Source organism: Anser cygnoides, chromosome 3 (assembly GCF_040182565.1).
Source record: "Anser cygnoides isolate HZ-2024a breed goose chromosome 3, Taihu_goose_T2T_genome, whole genome shotgun sequence".
Classification (NCBI taxonomy): Eukaryota; Metazoa; Chordata; class Aves; order Anseriformes; family Anatidae; genus Anser; species Anser cygnoides.
Genome location: NC_089875.1, coordinates 89088254 through 89111893, shown reverse-complemented (window position 1 = coordinate 89111893; position 23640 = coordinate 89088254). Strand labels below are relative to the sequence as shown.

Sequence of the window (23640 nt, the reverse complement as noted above, 5' to 3'; positions counted from 1 at the left end):
TATGTTAGTCTCCAGGGAGATAAAAGAGAGTCGGTGCAAGGAAATGGACTAGTTAGATCCATGTAGGACACATTTCTGCTGCTCTTCGCCTGATGAGATGGAAAAGTACTGTTACGAGCAATAAATCTTGCCCGGTCATCTTGAATGAAATGTGGTTGCTGCAATCTGACCCAGAGCTGGGCAGCTGCTTCTCCAGCTAGTTGGGGTAGGGGAAGGTTTAGAAGGAAAGGGGAGCTGCTTTGCTCAGCAGTAGCTGTAGGGGCCACCACTTCCAGTCTGCACTGAATACTACAGTGTGGATAACTGCTGAGCTGCAGGCTCCCTTTCTATCCAATATGGGAGAATGAATTCATTTGCCAGCATGAAGGGAGGATGTAAAGGGCTGCTGCTGCACATTGGCTGCTTAAACACCAAAATAAGGATAGGGAAAGAGTTCAGATGCCCATCATTAATAATTAGTAAGAACTGTTAATAATGGTAATGTAGAAGGCAATTATATGTCTTTAACAAAATAAAAAAGAGGAATCTGGTTTTATGCAGCTTGTTCAGGGTGATGCAAATTAAGCCTTTTAGGTTGTAACGATTTAACTAATTTTTATTCACCATCTGTTGGGTCATAAAATACAAGAAATTAAGAAAGGTCTTAGTTTATTCAGGAGTTCCCTGCTGTGTCTCTTCAATTTTTATTTGGAAAGGAAGAGGAGGGGGGACTTTGTTTCGCTGGTTGTTTATTAGAAGGAATTTATGTTGGTTCCATTTTTCCTTCTATCCTGTATAGGTATTGTTCCCTCTGTAAGGGGATATAGTTACTCGGGTAGAGGTTGCCATTAACCATGTGATAGAATGGTAGAAGCTGCCGCTAACTAAAGCTTTAAGTGACTCCCATTAACCATTTTTCTGATCTAGAAAAAATTACTGGCTTTGAATTTGGTGAAGAAAAAAAGTTGAAGGAATTCTGACTTCCCGTATTTTTCCTTCAATTTTTATAATTCAATAAAACCCACAAAATACTCAATATTGGCATTTGCAGCGTCAGATGTGTTAAAAACTTACTACATAGCTGCATTTCTCTTTTTTTGGTGGTATGTTGAGAGCAGGACTTTATTTCCATGGGCAATCCGATTATTTCTCTGCATGTGTTTTATTCTTTTCATTTTAAAGTTATTTTTCATAAGGAAATTGGACCAAGATAAATCTTCGAAGCAACTTTACAAACCTGTCATAAAATGTGTCATAGCAATATTTGCTAATTTAAATGATACTGGAGATACCGTTTTTCTGTAGAATAAGGACTAAATTTGAGTGAGAAGAAATTAAAACTTCATTTGAAAGTCAATGATCATGCTCTGAATTCTTGTTAAAATCCAGGGGGGAATTATAAAGGAAATCTATATATTTTGACCAGGTTTTGATATATTTTTCATGATTTTCTTCTAGAATCGGACAGTGATACTCGAGAGATCAACCTGAAAACTTCAGAACTTACCAAATGTGAATGGTGTAGTGTAAGAAAATTGCCAGTAGTTTTTCTACAAACAGTACCATCAACCTGTAGTAGCCTAAGAGACCAGCTGAAAATGAGTAAAGATAATGTCTGGTACGAATGTAAAGGAGACAGTAAGTAAATCAATTTTAATCAACTATTTTTCATTTGTATATGGGCATGTATTTGTATTACTATAACTTTTTTATATGGGCCTTCATAATTTTATGACTGCTTTTGGTATACTTACCTCCGCTTTCTGTTCTGTTCTGCTTACAGGCCTCAGTTTGAGTAGAAACTTGTGTGGGTTTGTGTATTTTTTTTCCCCATATGATTGTAGTGATATTCTGATGTAGACAAATACCTGCTTGGAAAATAAGTGGATTGTCTTCATGTATCTTTAAATTAATTTAATTTCAACATCGTTTTCCTCAAAGGTTTAGTATGTTAATATACGCTCTATTTTTTAATTAGCTTACAGTCCTTTTCCCCTTAAATAGCCTTTTCTTTAGGTTAACTTTTGCGGTTATTTATACTTGCACTCAGCTTAACACATGCATGATACGTTCAAATGGAGGAAGAACTCTTTCAACAGTCTCACTATTGTGTGTTTCCACGACAGAATACAGTTAGAATAGCCTCATCCACCTTTATAAAAGTAGGAATTTTAACACTCCTTACAGCTACAAAAATAGTTAGAGAGCATGTAAGGGGATGCCAGAAACAATCCTGGTAGCAGGGATTTTGACAGCAGGCAAACACAGGTGTTTGCAAATGAACAAAGGAAAAGCTTCCTGAGGGACCTCAGGAAGAAATCCTTCCCTTTCCACATCTCTCAGCCTTTCTCCCTCTACCACTGCAAGCCTTTTTTCCTCTGAGACTATGGCTCTGAGCTAGTTTTTGCACCCAACTGCTTTATAGTCCTTGATACTTATGAATGCCTTACGATAACACAGTTACTATTTACTTTCCAAGCAATGTAATTACTTGAAGCCTGAATTCATAGCTGTGTAAGCAACATTGTGTAGGTGCCTAGTTCCCAAAACCCAGTTAGACATCTGAATTCGGAGGTAGACTGCTAAAGAACTGTTTTCACACCAGGTAGCATACTTAGTTAAGAATAGGAAAGGGTTGCGTGTGTGTCTGAAACTCTTCTCTTACAGAACCGGTCCATGCAGCTCTGAGTTAGCCTGCTACATGAGACTGGAATCTACAGCTTGAATGTTAGTCCTATATCTGGGTGCCTAAGTCATTCTTCTCAGGGGCTTACTGCCTTTTTTATTTTTCAGATGATGTGAAGAGGTAGCATTTATACAACAGCTGATTGATCAAACTCATGTTCCCCAACTTCTGGTCAAGGTGTAGGCCAGGCTAACCTGTTGAAGCTAAGCCACTGTACCAAAAGAGCATGAGAGAGAGGGGGATGGTGTTTTGTTCCCATAGTATTCACCTGGGGTAGAGAGGTTTTGGTTCATTTACATGATAGGGCCCGAAAGCAGGGTTACTCTCTTGTAGTTGATGAGCTCCCTTCTTCTGTGGGAGGGGTTGCAGATTCTGATCAGAGGGACATTTTAAATTACATTCCTTGTTAAGATTCATACTTTTTAAAAAGGAAAACTGGTTGCCAGTGAATCAAAGAGCCTTAAGAGATTTCTGTTGCTAGGGTAACCAAAAATCTGATCAGAGAAAAATAAGTGTTTCTTTTGTGAAATCGCCATCCCAGGCTTTTGTACGTTTTATGTACTCAAATCATATGTGTCTAGAATAAGAAAGCGTAATTTTATTAGAACTTTGTGCTAGTAGTGTGCAGCGTACAGTTCTGTATCCACTATTGAATGAAGCACCATGCTTATTTTTCCGTCTAAGTCTTGAAACACCATCTCAGAAATACACCTTTTATTTGTTCTGTTTTGTTTTCTTCTCAATTTATTTTTCTAAGCAGTGGATTTAAGTTCTGTATCCTACTTGCGTGCTACCCTCAGTTAATTTAGATTTTTTTTTTCAACCTGTCACTATTTCTGAGAATCTGATGTCTGAAAGATCTAACGTACATGTCAGTGCTGGGTACCCTCGTAAGTATGATTGTTATGATCTATTTAACTAAAAGGCTGAGGACCTCTGGGCTTGCATACTGTAATAATCTTCATGTGTAAAATTTTCCAAAGCAATAGTATGTTACAGCATAGCCTTCTGGATCAGGTAGGACCATGAATCTACCCCCCTGAATCATGGGGTCTCATACGCGGTTTCTCCTTTAATTCAGTATATGTTGTCTTGGTTCTCTCTCTCTCTCTCCCCCCCCTCCCCCCCCCCCCCCCCCCCCTTCCTCTTTTGCAGTTACATCTATCAGAAAGCAGGAGAAAAACAGGCAGAACATTTTCTAAAACAAAATATTGTATAGGGGGCTAAGTAGGTGGATAAATATTTAATATTTAAAAATATCCCTGAAATGACTATATTTCTATTCTGTTACATACGTTTCATGCTCACCCTCTGTCTTTTTGCAAACCATTCGTATAATAATCATTGAGGCCACAAAAGCCCATCTACATTCTTAAAATACTTCTTTCCTAATACATTTCCACAGATGAATGTATCTGTTGATTTTTGAGAGACTTCCTGTAGACTTCTTACAGTGTTGACCTAGGAGAAGTTAGTGCATGCAGTTTCCCTGTATGGACAGGAAATTATGCTGAATATGTAATTTCTGCAACTGTATTGGAATGGCAGCATAGAACTGTAATAAGAAAAAGAGGTATTGTTAACAGAGTCTTAATGTTAGTAAGCAGAGAAGTTCTTAGTTCAAAATATGGTTTGGCTTTGCATTTAGTATATGCTTTATGTAAAAGGTATAATACTTCATATTCCTAAAGGCAGAAGCTGAATGTACGCTTTTTGCAAACGTAGGTAGAAGGGATTGGTAGTTACCCCGTCAGTCTGTCTGAATAAGTGTGTGTTGTCAGATGAAAGCATACATGTGTTGGCCCATGGTTCTTTGAAATTTGTTTGTAACTGTGACATATTATTTTGTTACTAAATGAATAATTTTTTCTCTTGTTTTAGGTCAAGAAGAACAGTATATAATTCTGATTTTTGAAACTGGCCTTGATCCTCATGCAAATTCAATATTTGAAAAAATAATTACTGACATCGGTATTAGAAATAATATTTCTGACTTCTTTGTGAGAATTTCCTTTGAAGAAGCCAATGGCAGGCTTGTTGCATTTACTAAGTGCTTGGAAGACAATTCTAAAGGAAGCCCTTCTCATAGGGAAAACAAAATAAAAAATGTAATTATTTTTTTCTATTTTAGAACAAAGTCATTATATTATTTGGATTAGAAATATACTAAAGATAGTGTGCTAGTCACTAAACAAACAAAAAAAATCTGAGAATTTCTGCTGGCTTTATAATAAGGATTCTCAGACTGGTCCATCGTGGGGTATGAGGCTCTAGAAAACTGCATTCATGATACTTTTTAGCATGTTTACGTTGTTTATAAGTTTGTACACTGGTCCACAAATAATGTCATTTAAAATGATTAAGCGATGAGAAGTTTGTAGTATAATTAGACAACATCATTGTTTCCGAGCTCATCTACTGGTAAAATTTTGATGTTTCAAATGAGAAATTAAGTTGCAGTTCTGTAGTTAAATTTAATTAATGCTTTCTTTAAACAAAACTACCTCTTAAAGAATTTGAGAGGTTTGTGGTTCTGCAAGAAATGAGTGCAGACATTACTGTAATAAATGAACTAGGAAAGGAAAAGAAAATTGAAGTCCTTCTCAAAAGCAATGAATCTTACATCTGTGGATTTTGAAAGCTTTACTGTCTTTTTGATAGATCTGAGCACAGTATACAATTTAACATTAACTTCATTCTTGTAAGGTTGCTTCTGAGTCCAAAGTGCAGCAGCGAAATAAACAGTTATACTTTGATGATGAAGAAGAAATTGGAGAACCACATACAGTATTTATTGGTCCCATAGAAAAGTAAGATACTTTTCTTTGCCCTGTAACAATTTTCTGATCAGTATTATTATTTTGCATTTCATATTTATTATTAAATGTATTTTTTGTTTCAGGTTGATAGTTTATCCACCTCCACCAGCTAAAGGTGGCATTTCTGTGACCAATGAAGACCTCCACTGTCTAAATGAAGGAGAATTTTTAAATGATGTTATTATTGATTTTTATTTAAAGTAAGTTTTTATTTCAAACCAATTTTTAGTATTCTTTTACCTCGAAACTTGAAAAATGCTGACATTAACACTTCATAGGTCATTTGATAACACTTGGTATCCAGCTACATGTAATTCTGATTTTAAGGATTGTTTTGTGTTTTTGCAAGAAATTCTGGTTCATGTCCTATCCTGGTTTTGATGGTGACGTTGTTCTCACTTGGGGAAAAAAGGTTCCTTAAAATCGCTTTGTATCTGAAGAGGAAATTGAACTAAAGAAGGAAAAATGCCTTTTTAAGTTCTGTTTTTTTTTTTTTTCCCCAGAGTATTTGTGTTCCTTAGAGCCTCATTTGTTTTGTTTAACATAATACATAGATTAGTCTTTTGGTGACACTGATTCCACAGATGTTAGAAGCATATTAAATTGTTATGTGCCTGCTGTGTTTATGCTATGCATAAGGTGTGTGTGTGTAATTTTCAGTATATTGAAATACTTTAGAGGTGAAAAGAAAACGACTGCAAAAGTCTGGGGAGTGTTTGGCGATTTAGTATCTCAATTAAAAAATATGTGTCTGTCTATATAACAAACTCATTGAAAAATTGTTTACTTGACATAATACAAAAATAAACAGAGCAGCAGCAAAACAGCTTGTTGCTTGAGCATATCACTTAATACCTTTAAATACTGGCACAGATATTGGATTAATGAGTTCCTGTGATTAGTTAGCCCTGATAGTGTTATAGCTATTTCAGTTTCATGAGAGGCTGAAACAATTTGGTGGGGGTGGTACTAGTGTTGGCAGAACTTTGTACTCATAAATACTTTGAATTAACACCTCTATGACTTTTTCATTTTGTTTTAAACTAATCAGGTATTTGGTACTTGAAAAACTAAAAAAGGAAGATGCTGATAGAATACATGTGTTCAGTTCATTCTTCTATAAACGCCTTAATCAAAGAGAAAGAAGAAATATTCATGAAACTTCAAACCTCTCGTAAGTCTGTTGATAAGTCCATATTACCAAGAGCTGAATACAAGGAAGATTACAAGAACAGATGTGTTACAGAGATAAAATCCTTACTGACAGTATGATGCTAGCAGAACTCTAGGAAACATCCACACCTATATCAAATATAGAATATGTCTTAAAAATCCTAAGAAACTGTTAATGTGAAAATATATGGAAAGGCAGTCTTTCAATGAAAATAAATCACCCTACAAATCACATTTGGCTTTCTTCTTGCAGAATACAACAAAAACGACATGGGCGAGTAAAAACATGGACACGTCATGTTGACATTTTTGAGAAAGATTTCATTTTTGTTCCTCTTAATGAAGCGTAAGTAACCATACCTTATTACCAGATATACATGCTAAAAGCTTAAGCTTTGTAGTTCTAAAATAGAAAGTTATGTTGTAGTGTGACTTGAAATTCAAAATGAAGAGAAGAAACATCTCTTTACAATGATAAAAACAAAATCTTAATGTGACACACTGCAGTAGTACAAGAAATATTTGGCAATATAAAGACTAAGCAAAAATTAACTTTTCTGAATACTGTTCCCAGGTTTTTCAGTTTCTTCAGCATTCATTCTTCTAAACTGTTGTTGTCAGTAACTTTTGAGTTTGCTTGTTTTCGGTCTTTACTTCTTCTAATAAGATCTCTTTAGAGGATGATGTTAACTATACCAGTTACAATAAACCTGTTGGACAAAAATATAATTTAAAACGTCTGAAGCCCTGTATTAGGGTTTTTTTATTATTTTCCTATTATTTTCCTTTATATCCCTTTGTCCTGATGTTTTCCTTGAGTAAGGAAGCAGACAGTTTGCGTTTTAATAATTGTTAAGGATTGTTAATGATGCTTGCTTTCCATGACATCAGGGCAAGTTGTCACAAACACGTATGTATGTTTCATGAAATGAATCCAAGCAGTCCTTAAGCCAAAATATTTAGGAAAGTTAAATTCCTGCATTTTAAAGATATTTAATAAAAATCCATTTTAAAAAAGGACAGAATTGTAACTGATGTTTTCATAGGCAAAACAAACTGATCTTATGCAAATTCAAAGAATAGTTTTAATTAAAAGTTCTTCAAAGAAACTTATCTGAATACCATGCTGTTGTGCAGTGGGAGGAAAAATTTCTGAATTTTGAGGTCAACTTTAAAGTTTTTTTGATGTAACTCACCGTAGATCTTTCTTTGTTATAAAATAGTAAATCTCTTGAAAAGCTGTCCACAAACACTAAGCTTGGATTTTGAGATGCTATGACTTCTGTACAGCGATAGGAAGACAGACAATCCTTACATGATGAAAATGACTAGAGATATGACATTCCTCCTATCTACTGCAAATTCAATCCTTACCACCTCTCCCTCTGAAGCTTTAAGTACCAGAAATTTGAAGGGTCTGTCATTTAAACTTTAGTTGCCTTAGATTTTATTATATATTTTTGTTCCCATCTTCCTCTCATGTCAGTCACAGGATTGTACTTTGGAGTAGGTTGGTCTCATGGACTCACCTGGTAGTGGTTTGAGCATGACAGGTGTACTCTTGGAGTACATCTTTAGGGTTAGTTGCATCTGGAAATGATCCTGTTCACACGTTTTGGGACTGTCTTACACTGTCAACTGAAAGCTGGTTAAGTGGTGACAATTAGGACATTTGTTTCAAAGCAGTTTCCTGATCCAAACTGAAATGCTAATAAAAATGTACTGCAAGAACATTGCAGAGCATAAAAAAAACCAAGGGTGTGAGAAAGTGGTGTTCTTGTGTTTTTGTTTTGTTTTTGACCTGCCTCCTGGTAACAAAAGCTTAAATCTTCCATATTACCTTTTAAATTTTAATTTATTGTTACTAGCAGATAGTATTTTTCTTGGATGCACCTTGCTACTTTATCTCCTCTCAAACATGTCACTACCCCATCCCCCAAAACCCTGCACTCAGTTTTGAGGAAAAAAATGCCAAACTTTTCTTGGGGAGGGAGCTGATAAATAAATAATAATAAAGGAAATAAACAATGATTCAGCAGTGAAATACTTCCTTCATGAATGATTGTTAATTGGTATTGCAGGACAGAGAAATAGGGAGCTGTTTGGGACGGGAAACAAAAAGCAGCAAGTATGAAGGCTTCTAGGCATCTATCCTAATAACAGAGCTCCTCACTTGATAAGTTTTGTCTCCTTTCATATATTGCCATGACACAGAAGGATAGCAATATTTTACTAGGCTACTGTATATTTGACTACTCTTTTCCATATCTTCTTGTGCTTCAGTGCTGCTCAAGAGTAGACAGCTGGAGTCAGCTTAGTTCTCAGGTCAAAAAATATTTAAAGATTTCATTAAAGCTGGTTACTTTATTCCAAACGTCCTTCTTACGTTGATACACAGCTATTTATGTTGAATTGACTTGTAAATCCTGTTTTATCTTTATTTACTTAAATACCACTTCAGGTGCATCATAGCTTCTCTGATACAGAACATTTTATTTTTAAAATTAAACATACTGGTAACAAAAGAGGTAATAAATAGCAGTGTTGGTTTTTGCTTCTTCTAGATTTCTGTAGTTTAATTGGCAAAAAATACGAAGGATTTCTGATCTGGTTAGCAAATGTGGTATAGACCCTGTTTTGTGTAAGTTACAGTCTCATGTAGCATTCTGTTGCTGTGTATGTCGTGTGTAATAAAATACATTGCTCCTGGACCTTATCTGTTAATAGGACTGTGAAACCTTGCTTTTGTGTAAAACCACGAAAATGTTGCAAAACAACATTTTTAATACACTTGTGTTGTTGATTTGTATATTAGTTGCATTCTTAGTCTGCAGTCTTTCAGATATGCATGTCTTAAGATGAAGGCTGTAGGCTGGGACCTAAGGTCTGTGCTAAGCTGCAGGTTTTTCAGAAGCTCCCTCATGTGACTTCTTTTGTGTTATGCAATTTCCCCACACTTCTCTTCCTTGCTTGCAAGGACTATCACACTTTGTGTTGACACAAATGGACGCGTTCAGATGCTGCATGTTCAGTAGAATAAAACTTCCAGCTACTGGGTGGTTAGCTGCCTAGTGTTTTTTTTTTGTAATCCGGTTATTGCCTCATAGCTTTCAGGGATTAACAAATACACCAGGAGCACAGAGAATCAGTGGTGAAGATGGAGAGCCAGTGGTGTGCAGAGAGCAAAGCATGTGCCATTCCATGTATTTTTGGACAACCATGTTTTCAGAATTTTTTCAACATGCCTTTGCCAGGCCATCTGTATGTGCAAACTAATCTGGTTTAATAATTCTTCCATCAGTTCATTCCTTGTCTTGATAGATTGTGATTATGTAACTCACATACAGCCTTGATTGCGAGTGTACTTTGGCTAGGGTAGTTGTCTAGTGTCTCACAGTGTTTGTGACTCAATGCATTGCAGCATTGCTGCAGGTATTTTTTCAGGATTTTGTCACCTGTTTTAGTGCTGGTAACTAGTCCTTGCAAACAGAACTTTTTCTAAATGATACAACATCTCATCAAATGTACGGAAGAGCTTCTTTGCTTCCAGTGAGAGGTCTGCATCCATTACCATTCATTAACTGTCTCAAACCTGAATTTGTGGTAAATTAGTCAGTGGTTGAGAACCAATCTCAGTTTCTTTTTCTTCTTTGTGTCTTGAATTGAGTAGACTGTGAGACAAGTTATTCCAGGGTTTGAGAAAACTTGAGAGCTTCTCTCACATCATAGGAATACTGCTAATGGTTTCCTCTTGATAGCGCTTCTCTTGTGCTGCTTAGAACAATGTTTTCTTTCTTTTAGGACATGGCTGTTTATTCTGGCGTTTGTTTTAGGAGAGCGTGCTAGAAATGCTTTTTTTGGAGGTGCTTAACTTCAGCATCTACTTCTAGAAAGTCTTTTAGACTCTCCCACAACCATTAGTTTACGGAATGTGGGTTCACCTGAAAAGTTCAAAGAATTGCAGTAAGTGGAGGTGGCCAGGATGAATCTAGGGGAGAACTAATTTAAGAACAGAATGGCTGACTTGGCCATCAGTGTTTTTGGGAGTATGTTTTTGTTCAAGTCTCCAGTGGAAATAGCTTGTTCCTTTAGAAGATGCAAGCTATTTTCTTTTCAAATCCAGGTTAATTTGCTACTCTATTTACATAACTGGTACATAAAGCATATCTTATAATAGGATATGCTCAAATTCCAAGGTTTGGCAATACTTAATAAATTCATTTACTAGGTGTGGTGAATCATTCAAGACAAAATGCCTCAATACTTAAGGTATTGCTTTCAAAAGCTGTTTGCTTGAACTGCCACTGACTTTTGATGGAATTTAGACTCATAATCATCTAACTAATTTTTTAATAGATCAGATGTGCGTTTTAGCTACTGCTTTTTCATTTTTCTAAAGTATATTGAAACATGGCTTTTCTGCATAATACATAGCTCGGTTCTGTTTTGTTATGTGCTGTAGGAAATTACAGGACCTTCAGAAAATTTCTAAATAGGGTCAGTATATCTTTACTTGCAATGCCACAATACCTGAATTACCTGCTGTTCCATTTCTGATTGAGTGGCAAATAAGTCAAGTCTGAAGTGGCAAGAAGATAAGGAAGGAGCTGGGGCAAAACTTATTTCCTATCTTCATTTGGTTTGACTGGTTTTGATCCTGAAAGGGTTAGAATGGCAATTTTCTTCCTTGTAGTTCTGTGAAGGGTGAGTAAGACAACAGGGTTGTGGTTGATAGCATTACATGCATTCTTTTCTCCCCCTTTTTCTTCACTGGTGGCAGGATTGCTTTTAAAATGGGAAGTGTCATATAAAACTAGAAGATCTCACAGGTGGAAGAATTTGGGCAACTCAATTGTACCATTGACCTAACTACTTTTACTGTCAGTGGTGAATTTTTAGAAAACTTTATACAGTCATAAAACATGAACTCTACAATCTCTAATTAACGCCGTGATAAAGAAAACATTCAAAAATAATTAAGCTTTAATTCAAAGGAGGAAGAGGATGTATAAACTGTCAACAGATGGTAATAATATTTAGACAGCACCTGTTCTCAACTAACTGCATCATGTTAATACATTTTTTGGTGACTGCTGGCATGGAATGATCCTCCCTTTAAAGAAAACTGAATGTTCAAGTAAAACCTTCACAGGAAAGTGAACAGCTATTGCAGTCTGTTGATTATGGGGAACAGGCTTCAATTTTGTGTGCTTGTATGTGCACAGCGTTTTTGTTTGCTTTTACCAACTTCAGGTTTAACACTGAATATTAATGTAATTGCAGGTTATTAATGTATTTTTTCCTTTGCAGTGCTCACTGGTTTTTGGCTGTCATCTGTTTTCCTGGTTTAGAAAAACCCAAATATGAACCAAATCCCCACTATCATGAAAGTGCTGCAACGCAGATAAAATCTTCCTCTTCGGATGGAGAAAGCAACACACCATCTCCTTTGCCAAATGAGTTTGATACCCAAAACTCGCCTTCCAAGTCTACAGCAAAGAAGACGTTGACCAAAAAGTATAATACAGCTTTAATTGACCCAAACACTGAAACAGAGGACAGTGAGTCTTCGTGTTGTAGAAGAAGCCCTTGTAGGGGAAAAAGTGGCTTCAAAAAATTAAGTCAAATAGACAGTGATGTGGAAGAACCTAACACTGTGGAATTAGCATGCCATAAACTTGACCATAGGACTCCAGATGAAAACGGTATACAGGGTGAATTCACAACTGCTAGCCAGTCTATGGGTATGTAATCGTAAAAACACAGATTTTAATGTATGTGATGTACACATGTAAATTTGGAAGCTTCACATCTGTTACTACATTTGCAATTGTGTAAACATTGAAAGTTGAGTAGTTTGTGGCTCAAGTTTGAAGGCTGGCAATGTAAGTAATTTACAGCCATTGTGTAAGAAGTTTCTGTGTTCATCTCTCATCGCATAAGACTGGAGAGAAAAGTTTACCCAAATCTGACGAATTTGTCAGTCAGATTATGTTTTCTCACACAAAATCATTTTCTAAATGTCACTTAATTTGCATCAGATTAGACTGGAATTGTTAGGGAAAGAATAGTAGTTGCTGATCCTTTGACCATGAACCCTCATAATATATATGCATGGGGCAGCTGAATTAAGATCATGAGGAACTTTAATTCCGTTGTCTTCTAGAGTCTGAGGTTTCACTTCAACAAGTTCTCTAATGTTCTGTTGGAAGGCATGTGAAAAGACTGAGAAGAAAACAACAGGAAAAAAAATTCAGTCATGTGATTTCCGTGTTACATTTAGAGAGGCTTCCTCCATGCATCACTTTGGTGGAGGCTGATAGCAGTAGTTTTAGTCATCTGGAATAGCATTTGTACAAAAATGAACAAAGGAGCTGACATAATTTTAAAGACAAATGAAGGAATTGGGAAAAGGTTGTTTTCTCTGCTCGCAGTTTTCCCTTGAGGCATAGAGTACAAAACAGCTGGTTGTGAGAAAACTTCTATGTCAGGCACTGATAACATTCCTACTGACTTAATTTGCACATAGTAAATAATTGTGTAGTTTATAGTACAAGGTCTGAAAAGACTGTTAATCATACGGTCTAATCTGTATACTGCAGGCCATTACATCCAGTATCTTTGGGTGTAAACCATTTCCCACTTTCTAGTCTAAATCTATTCCTGGCTAGTTTATTCTTCTTTTGTGGTAACATTGTCACTACTAGCAGCTCTATTTTTCTTCTTACAGGGAGAAAGGTGGGGAGTTGTTTGGATTGATTTTTTTCATTCTGTACATGATTATTGCAGTCTGGTATTGCTGCTGTATATGGTCTCACCTGCCTTGGATGCTACTATTGTTTCTCGTCTGTAATCAGTGAGGACGTTCTTTATGAAATATATTTTTGCTAGGATAGCATTTCTTTCTTTTTAATGGCTGCATTGTATTGGTGGCTGGCTGATGGTCATTCTGTCAAAAACTGAAACACTCGGACTTCGTTGCTCAGCTATGGCAGATGATGTACCATGTGATCAGTGCAGACATTGGTAATGGTCCCAGTCCAGGTTTAAGAGAGAGATTCAATTCAAAATTGACACTACAGCAATTAAATTTAGATGCACTACAAACCTGAACTCCCATTTATATCAGATGGAAGATGGGGTTGCAGGCCTTCAATATTCTGCTCAGTCTTCAGCTGTTGCTCTAGAAGGGTATGGGTCCTAACTCTTGACTGCCAAAGCTATGTGCTAGATATCTGAAGATATCTCAAAAGGCAGCAGCTGCCTCTTTCCTACTATGGTCAGTGAACTATAAGTGAGTTGTTCAGTTGAGTTGCTCTCTGCTCTGATTAAGGTCTCCACTGCATATTGTGAGACCGTAGGTGCCTACTATACATGGGAGCTTAAACATCTTGATCTCAAACTAATTTGTGGTGTCGGACTTGTATATCAGTAGAAGTTGATGCCAAAATAACTTTGAAGAGATCATCCAAAATATATATTTTTTTATTACTTAACTAATACCCCACTTTTTATTGTAGGAAGGTTACCCAGTTCTTCTTGTATGATCTGTGATTATTCTTGATACCATTTCTTATTTTTTAGGACTGTCAGCAGTAAGCCACACTAGTGTGGCCTACTTTCTGTGCTGAGGTCTTTTCAAAGACACCAAGTAAGATTAATTCCCAAGTTGGTCCCTATGGAAATCCACTGGTAACCTCATTCCAGACTGTTAGTTCAACTTCAAATGCAGATCTTCTCCGACTTTGTTAGCTAGTTCTTTGCCCTATTTACTGTTCTTACAGAAAAATCCTGGGTTGCTAATAGGTCCTTCAGTGACACCAGAACCAACATTTTCATTTTTGTGTTTGTTTAGATATAATATATAGCCCTTTCCTAAGAAAAGTTTTCTTAGGAAGTTACCAAGTTCTGTTGGTATGAGTTATACATTTATCATTTATTTTCACATAGTTAATTACTTTTCCCTTCAAAAGCTGTTCTGAAGACTTGCATGGTAGTATAGGAGGACTAAAGAGCCTGTAGCTGTCTGTTTGCATCCTTCACAGATTTAGCTATAACATTAATTGTTCTTTTTATTTTCTGATAGTTTTCCACACGAGTAAATATGTAAAGGTGTAGGGAGTGAATTTGCAGATATATTCTTTTTATGTAGCAAACAGTGAAGTTTCACAAACATTTCTCATCTGTTTCTCCCAGAAGAGCTGATCCTGCATTTTGCCCTTCCTAGCAGCATGTTCCCAATCTGCCTTTTACCAGCAGAAGTCATCATAAAACTGCACTGCAAATCTGACCAAGGAACTCATTCAAATTAAAAATACTGAGCTTTTGGCTGACTTTCTCAGTCTGGTCCACTGTGTGTGGATATATTTTGTGTCAGAGGCAAGGAGAACTACTTAGGGACAGAATGAGACTTCCTCTTTTGGTAGCAGGACCAATTATTGTTGTAAAGGCCTGATGGAACTACAGTGGTAATTTCATGGTGTAATTTAGTCTAGGTTATTGGAACTTTTTAAGCGTTTCACAAAATAAGGAATAATCTTTGCTGTATTACTTAGAAAAAACTTTTCCCTTTAGGTTTATTATTTACATGAATAAAATACTGCTTGTCAGCTGTAGAGTAGTTATTGTGAGCAACTCTTAGAAAAATGTCAGGTACTTAAAATTAGTTTGGTCTTCAATGATATGTAGCATTTGATGTTTAAATATATTACTGTCTGTGATTGATACAGATGGATTGCACAAAATCAGGCTAAACTACAGTGAAGACTCAGCTGATGGCAGTAAACTAAATGAAGATGAGTTAATAGATTTTTCTGAAGACCAAGATAACCAGGTAAAGTATTTAGCAATTTCATCTGGGAAAGGCAGACTGTTGTGTTTCATTTTCAATGGGTAGTTTAAAAGCTTTTATATACATTGTAAATGTGCACTGTCTAAAGCTAATTATCTTTACAAATGTCAAATCCAAAGCACTGTTTACCTTACAAAAATTTGGAAACTAGCAAACAGGAGAGGATTGAACATGTGTTCATTAAATTGTTCAGCAGGAAACTGCTGTTCTGATCCTGCATTTAATGTTGTGTGGGTCTTGTGCATTATGACAATATTATACAATGATTTTAGTGTAAACTCTGAAAGTCAGCAACTCTCTCTAATCTCCCTAACCCCCATGTTTACCAGTATACCCAAGAGCGAGTTACTCTTATTTTTATAGCTACATTTTTTGGTGTAAACCGATGCATTTATAAGTAGGTTTTAACTCTTCTGTTGCATTTAGTCATTGTTTTTCCTAGTCACATTTAAACAATGTGGGTTTATAATCAAGTAGTGTTCTTCAAGTTCAGGACTTTTGGATTGTAGAGATGTGGGAAGTCTCTGATCATTCATTGTCCTTCATTGATTCACTTCTAAGTATAAGAGCATGATTTCATAGACCTGTTGCTTCTGCAGTGTAAGTTCAGTGTGGACAAGTTAGAAGTTAAACAGTTGCTCTTCTTAATTGGCCTTTCTGTTCCTTGTTCTGGGTATATGACTCTTAAGTTGTCTGAAACAAAGAATCAAAGGCTTTCAAATGTACAGTCCAGAATTTATCTGTTTTTCACCTTTGAGTCCAGACAAAGCAGTTATTTTGCAAAGTCTGCAGCTATTTGTGATGTCTTCCAAATAGTCCGTGTGTGTATGTGTGCACGTAAAAACCGTCACTTTTTGTTGAAACCTAACTATGCTTTCAGACTCAACCCACCTGCTGTCATGTCACTTGCCCAAATAAATAGTCTTTGATTCTATCCTGATGAAGTGACTTTCTGTACTTCGTAGCAGAAGGCAGTGAAGAAAGCTCATGGTCTCCTGTGTTCCTTGAGGGGAGGAAAAGATGCCAGGTTCCTCGCTTGCAGTGTAGCTTAGAACTTGGCTCAGGCCGAAGCTGTTACTGATATCTTCTAGAACACACAAAGCAAGTATAGTACTGGTAGACCATGACAGGCTGAGTGTACCTTCATGTCTGCCAAAAATGATGTTGAAGCTGCAACAGAAGCAGGTGTATCAGGAACTAGGCAAAAGACACGATAAAATCTTAATGGTGTAACAGGAGGATTTTAGTCATAGGATCCTGTGTAGTAGTACACAAGTGCACAAATCATGCTGATTTCCTGGTTCCTGTTTTTGGAAAGCATATCTTTCCCTGTAATGCAGCAGTCTGTGGTAGTAATAGTGAACTCCATAGCAAGGTGAGAAATCATGGATCACTGGTTTCCTTTCAGGTATAAGAACTTAGTGTTCTCGTTGATGAATCTAACATATCCTTCATAGCGATCAATACTGAAAACAAAAGGTTAAAGAATATTCCCAGGTTTGTGGTGTGTCAGTTTTTGCAATATGCAAAATCATGTCAATTTGCATTTAGATTTCCCTTGCCCAAAGAACCAAGTTGGTGGATTCTGGAGTAAGGATCAAGCTTTCCTCCTGAATTCATTGCAGATTTTGCAGATATTGTCTTGTTTCCTCTAGAAGATAACATAGATGAAATTGCTGAAGAAGTTCTAGTAACCAGTAGGAAGGGACAATACAATTTGGACTATAACCTGCAGGGAGATGCACCTCTTTTAGGCCAGAAACACTTAAAAAATGTCAGTTGTGGTTTTTTGTTTGTTTTGTTTGTTTGTTGTTTTTCTAGTTTCAGTGGTCATTAAATACAACAGCACCATTCACTTCATGTTTTTCCAGCGTGGATTTGAGAAACAATATGAGACTAAAAGTTGGCAATACAAACAATGAATGGTGCAGGTGAAAGCTAACACTTCTTTATTAAACTTGATGTTATTGGTCTTGAATAAAAATAGAAAGTATAGCAATAATTCCTCTTGCATCTATTTAAAAACGTTAGCTTTTAAACGCCTGTAAACATGTTGCTTTTGTAGGAAGACAGTAGTGATGATGGTGGCCTTTTAGATGATAACTGTAATTCAGAAATGGGACAGTGGCACCTGAAGCCTACTATCTGCAAACAGTAAGTAGTGAAACAATTGAAATGGATATTAATACAGTTTGGGAAATGAAAATTTCATGAAAGTGTATGAAATTTTAAGACAGTAATTGTGGGAAATGGTCATATATCTCTCTTCAAACAGTTTAGCCTGCATGTATTTGTGTTTGAGGGAGCCTTCTATACTCTGTAGTATCATCATCTTCAGTAAGCAGAAAATTTAGCAAATGAAACTACTGGTAAAATAATACCTTGTTGGTGTTTGTTAAGTCTGTGTACTTTTTCAAGTAGCAGAAGATTGTTTCTTCAAATAAGGCTGTATATTCATATCTTGTGCTTAGATTCCTACAGAAAGAAGGTTGCAGAAGCACGTTTAAATGTATCTTTCTATATTAAAAGGCAGAATAATTTCTTCAAATTAAAAATGTAGTTAATACTAAATGAAACCTTTGTGGTCAGTCAAAGTATTACAGGAAAATGGGATCGTTTTTAACTGCTTCCATGCCTAATTTAAATGTATTTGAGTTGGTTTTTTTTATTGTCTCTTCCTGTTTCTCGGTTAATCTTCTTTTCTCTAATGAGAATGCTTCACAGCATTGAGTTCAATTACAGGGTCTTTCATTGGCTTTTTTCTTAACCTGTTTTTCATTTGAAATACCTTTAAAATGTTTTGGATTTTGGAAACACAGAAGTGATTTATTAATGAACATTGACTGCAGTTGCCTGCATTTTGCTGTGACCAGAAATGTTATTCCAAGTCCAGAAACACTGTCACTAGTATTGTTGTCTTCAGAGCTTTCTTTGTGTTTTACCACATTTTAATTGGTTTATCCATTCTCACATTTTTTCTTTGTGAATGCAATGCTTACTAGAAAGGTAATGGTTTTCATAAGTTGTTTTTCTTATGGTGCAGGATAAAATTACGTATTTATACATTATATGAAATATGTAGGTAGTATCCTTGATGCATTGTCATGAAGGTGTAAAAATCCATCTGTACTATGAGATTTAGGAATATTTGGTAGTGCTATGGGCTTCTAATTATAGCTTAAATTTTTCTCATGCTGATGATGGATTATCTGTACGTAATACTTCTCTCCAGTCGTTATTTTAATCTGAATATGAAACTTCATAAGATCTTTGACACAGGTATCAAGAATCATTAAAGGCACTTAAAACTATGATAACAATGAAGTATTAAAATTATTTCTGTATGAGAAAGGAAATTCAATTCTACTCCTCCCTTCCAAAACCAAAAAAGTACTGGATTGTGTTTTTTGACAGTATTGCTTATTTAAATAATACCTTTCTTTCAATGAAAAATAAAAACAAGTATAAATCAAAGCAATCATTGTTCAAGTAATAATATGCTTGTGCCTCAAAAGTTGCGTACATGTAAGTTAATTTACACACACAAACAAACCTATTTATAAATTCATGCATATAATTAGCCTGAATTTACTAGTTTCCAGTTACAAAGAACATCTTGTGTGAATGCATGTGTGTATTATTATTAGGGGGGAAAAAAAGCATAGCTTTGTGATAAGTAGTTTGTATCCTATCTGTCCCTCAAAATACACCTTACGTATTTCTAATGCTGAGATTCTGAACTCTGGAATGAGTTGGCTCCAATGGATAAATCCAGCTGTTGCATATCAGGCAGCTGATACAGTTGTTACATTTATAGTTCCTGTTAAGACTGTAGCCTCTAGATTGAATGATAGGTTTCAGATTCAGCAGTTGGGACCACTTCTTGAACATACAAATCTAGTATATTTTTAGGTGCTGTGGACTGCCCCTATCTGTCCTCCAGCTGCTTCTCCAGGAGGATGTTTGTGGGTTCTGTGCCTTACTTTCCAGTGTCTTGCAGGTGTCCCAGATACCTTGTGCATCTAAAATATCACTAGACACCTGAGGGGCTTTTAGGTAACTAGATTTCGCCTGTAACAAATGGTTTCAGTCTGACAGAATGCACTTAGAACTCTAGTACTGGAGTTCTCTGTACTTAGTGTATGGTTAAATTTAAAGATAACATTGTATTTAGCTATCCCAGTTAGGGGATTATAGCAGCACTGGTAAAATTTTATAGTACTGATCTGCTTTTGTTCAAGGTCATCCCACAAATCGCTAGCTTTGTAATGTATTTTCTAAGCTGTTGTAAAAGACTCTGTACTTTAAAATTATGTTCTCTTACAGGCCCTGCATTTTGCTTATGGACTCCCTGAGAGGCCCTTCACGGTCAAATGTTGTGAAAACACTAAGGGAGTAAGTTTCATAACTGTAATTTTTGCAAAATTCTGTAAGTGAAAAACAAAGTTTTAATTTTCATGGTCTTTTATCGTAGATATTTAGAAGTAGAATGGGAAGTCAGGAAGGGCAATAAAAGAAGCTTTTCCAAAGAAGTCATGAAAGGTTCCAACCCAAAAGTGCCACAACAGAACAACTTCAGTGATTGTGGAGTGTACATATTGCAGTATGTGGAGAGCTTTTTTGAGGTATGTATACCTATTTGCGTAACTCTTTGTTTTGTCCCCTGCAGCGATCAAGTATGTACTGCAATTATAAAAGGCTCTTTTAGCTTTTACAGCTATTTATTAGATGATGCATTAGAAACAAATTTATATGTTCTCATAGATAATAATGAATACTTCTTGGAAAATAAACAAACGGCCAATATTTTAATATCTGGTACACATGTGTACCAGATACCAGAAGCCATGGAATTTTCTGAGAAAATACTTTAAGGTTTTGTGTTGTTACAGTGCATGGCCTTTAAAATTACCCAGTAAGAGTTCAAATTCGAGTTCAAAATCTAAACCAAAGATGTACTAAAAGCTTGTTCTTTTCCCCATAAGAAGTGGCTGTGAATAAATTCATTAATATAACACAGCTAGTCTAGACTTTTGTAGCTTTCATTATAACATGCAAGTAAAATCATTACAGCTAGAGGCCAAATCATAATTCCATTGAAGAAAATGATTGAACTTTTATTTCCTTTAACTGTCTTGGCCTTCGAGTTAAAGTACCTTTCTGAAGGGGAGGGTGGAACACCCTCAGGTCTGGGTTGGGAGGAGAAATGGTCAAGTGAGGTGTTGCTTGTATGGTACATTATCTCTACAGTCTGGAGTGCTTTAGAGCACTGTTCCTGAGGTGTCCTGTAACTACCCCTCTCCTGAGAAAGCTGGTGACTCCTTCTCCATTGCTGAACCCTCCCCTCGTTCATACCTTATGTGATAGCAGCAAGGCTTTAGAAGAGTGTATTCATGCAAAACGAAGGCCAAACATTCACTGTGCCTTAAAACACTTGTTATTAATTAATTAGCTTTTGCTTTTCAGAGCTTAGAACCATCCTAGAGAGCTTTCTGTTCTGTACACAGGAGGAGTGTGGAGCAGCCAAGTTTCAAGGACCTTAGCCCTTGGTTCTTGCCAAGTGCCTGCCCACAGAATTATGGCAGGCTGGATCTCTCGTCTCGGCCGGCCCCGCAGCTTTGCCTGCCAGGGAGCAGGGGTGAGGGGTAGATGTGTCTGGTAAAAAAAAATTGCAGGGTATTCTCAGAGGTGACGCCAGTGGGAAAGTAAAACTTGTGCTAGTGGCACAGTACTTGAATATCTTACAGATATTGAACTAATCCATTGCAGCTGCTAATGTGTCTGAAAGATGCTACCAAGTCTCAGTTGTCCCGGCAGCTGTACAAGCTGACCTGGAGAGTATGGTTAGTTGTGTGTGTAGGGGCTATTCAGTCACATCTTCTACTTTGTGGGTTTATTTCAAGCGTCTTCTTTTAATAATAAGCATTAAAGCTGTGACGTGTAGGTCTTTTTTAAAACCAAGGCTCGCTTGATGAGGTATCTGGCGTAACAGGACGGCGGGTGCCTGCTGGGCCCCATCGGCTCGGCCACCGGAGGGCGCCTGGGGCCGCGGCCAGGCCTCCGGCATGGCCGCCCCTGGCTCTCCCTGTGGTGATGGGGGCAGGCAGGAGGGGTTCGATGAGAGAAAGCGCCGTGCCGCAGGCTGTGTTGTTGGGTCGGGGCGCAGTGGTTGTGCCTCACCACAGCCGTCCTGCTAGTTCTCCGAGTGAGTGACCTCTGGCAGGAAAACAGGAGGTAAGCACACAGAAAGGGCCGGCGGGCAGCCAGGTGCTGCTCACAGGTCCCACTTTTAAGGGTGGAATGTAAAGCTCAGTTTCCTGGTTTGTTGTGGTCCTACAGGTATTTAGAAGAACAGGACTAGAGCTAATTAGGAATCTGGTCTTGATTCTAGCTACCTTTTTTTTTTTCCAAAAGAAAAGAAAACAAAAAACCCTGTATCTTGTATCTATTTATCTTTTACCTCTTAATTAGTACGATGTCTATCACACAAATGAATTCAAATACTTTGCCTACACAATACAGTAGTCTGAATAGATTATTTGGACACTCCTATAACCAGAACTGTCGTGTAGATGCATGACATTCATACCAAAGCTTCATTTATTTGACCTTAATTCTACATGTACAAAAGATATAAATGGTAGAAATTTTGTTTCATGCTGAGGGATGAAGTGGGGAAGAATGCACGTTTTCCACTACAGTTCTCCCCAGTCTTTTACGTTATAACTCCCTACTGTAATATCCAAATCACCTTTCTTTTCAGAATCCCATTCTGAGTTTTGAGCTACCAATGAACTTAACAGACTGGTTTCCACGCCCAAGAATGAAAACCAAAAGAGAAGAAATCCGAAAAATAATCCTGAAGCTGCAGGAACAGCAGAGCAAAGACAAGAAGGGACAAAAGGACCCAAGTTCAGCAGAAAGATCTTTGCAGGAAAAAACAGAACAACTTATCAACAGCGGCTCAGACTGAGTGTTGTATCTGTTGCATGTTAGCTCCACAATCAAAACTGAAATATACATTTTGTCTGCCCAGACTAAAGATTTGGCGTACTCTCTGCTCAAAGTTACTTGGGAATGTTCAATGCCTGTATAAATGTGTGTCATAAAAAGATTTAATTCCCACAAAGATGTGTATTAAGTAAGCAAGTCTGTACATATGTTAATGAGGCCAACTTTTTCAGCATTTGTAATTACTTTTTTTCCACTTGGTAGGGAGCTTTTGTTATGTATTTCTGTTAATAGAACTTAAATAGCAACTTCTAAACATAAAGCAAATAAAGAAAATATTTATAGGATAAAATGGTTAACTTTTTCTTTTTCAGTAAAGCTGTAATGTTACAGGCTTAAGTAACACATAGGGAATGATTTGGTAGTGAGATACATAATTCATATTTTGACCCTATTTAGTTGCCCTTTACAAGATTATTCTGCTTGCGCTACAAACAATAATATGGGTAAGTGTCTCAGTGTACCATGGCCTCAGAGAGGGTGATTCCCATCCTCACAGTATCTAAGTGTAGGCAGTGTAATAGTTAATAGGACTGCTTCAGATTTGGGGTTTTAAAAGATATGCGTTGCAATTAAAATTCCACACTTGCTTTAGTGGGACGGGCTAGAGAAAGGAGGAGAATGCTCTTTGACCAGAGATTACTATTCAAGCAGTATTATAAAAGTGGTTTCAATGAAGTGATCTTGAGTGATACTATTAAATCATATTTTGTGGATCCCAATTGTTGTACAGGTGTATTTTGAGACTTTCTTCATTATAAAATTGTATTTTGGTAAGTGTACTTGGAATAGCAGATTGCCCACATTACATTTTCTATGTTACAATTCTGAATGTTACATTCATATGTGCTTTATCTAAGTAATGAACATTTAAAAAAAGTGTATGATTACTATTTTTTGTAATATCCATGCAAAAAAAAAGAAAAAAAACCAACAAAATATCAGTGTTCATTGCTTGCTTGTTTGTTCTTGGCTTTAGGTAGCATCAGACTAATGTTGGGATTTGTTTGGGTATTTCCAATGTATTTTGACTTTTAAAATAGTTTAAAATGCCATTGTTGCTTACAGTGCAAGCATCCTTGTTAGAAAGGCTTTGGTATTCAAATGAGAAAAATAAGAAA

The 23640-nt window shown here is 36.6% G+C and overlaps 1 protein-coding gene across 9 annotated transcripts in view; it reads left to right on the top strand.

Moving 5' to 3' along the window:
• SENP6 (SUMO specific peptidase 6) overlaps window positions 1–23640 on the top strand; it is a 93339-nt gene extending 69699 nt beyond the window's left edge. For all 9 annotated transcript variants that reach the window (XM_066994660.1, XM_066994659.1, XM_066994658.1 and 6 more), the window contains 12 exons: window positions 1438–1617; window positions 4547–4773; window positions 5372–5475; window positions 5568–5684; window positions 6536–6658; window positions 6911–7003; window positions 11968–12401; window positions 15387–15490; window positions 17574–17662; window positions 19835–19903; window positions 19983–20133; window positions 22272–23640. In XM_066994660.1, coding sequence (XP_066850761.1) covers window positions 1438–1617; window positions 4547–4773; window positions 5372–5475; window positions 5568–5684; window positions 6536–6658; window positions 6911–7003; window positions 11968–12401; window positions 15387–15490; window positions 17574–17662; window positions 19835–19903; window positions 19983–20133; window positions 22272–22481 — 1901 coding nt within the window. In that variant the 3' untranslated portion in view covers window positions 22482–23640. The remainder of the gene's footprint in view (window positions 1–1437; window positions 1618–4546; window positions 4774–5371; window positions 5476–5567; window positions 5685–6535; window positions 6659–6910; window positions 7004–11967; window positions 12402–15386; window positions 15491–17573; window positions 17663–19834; window positions 19904–19982; window positions 20134–22271) is intronic.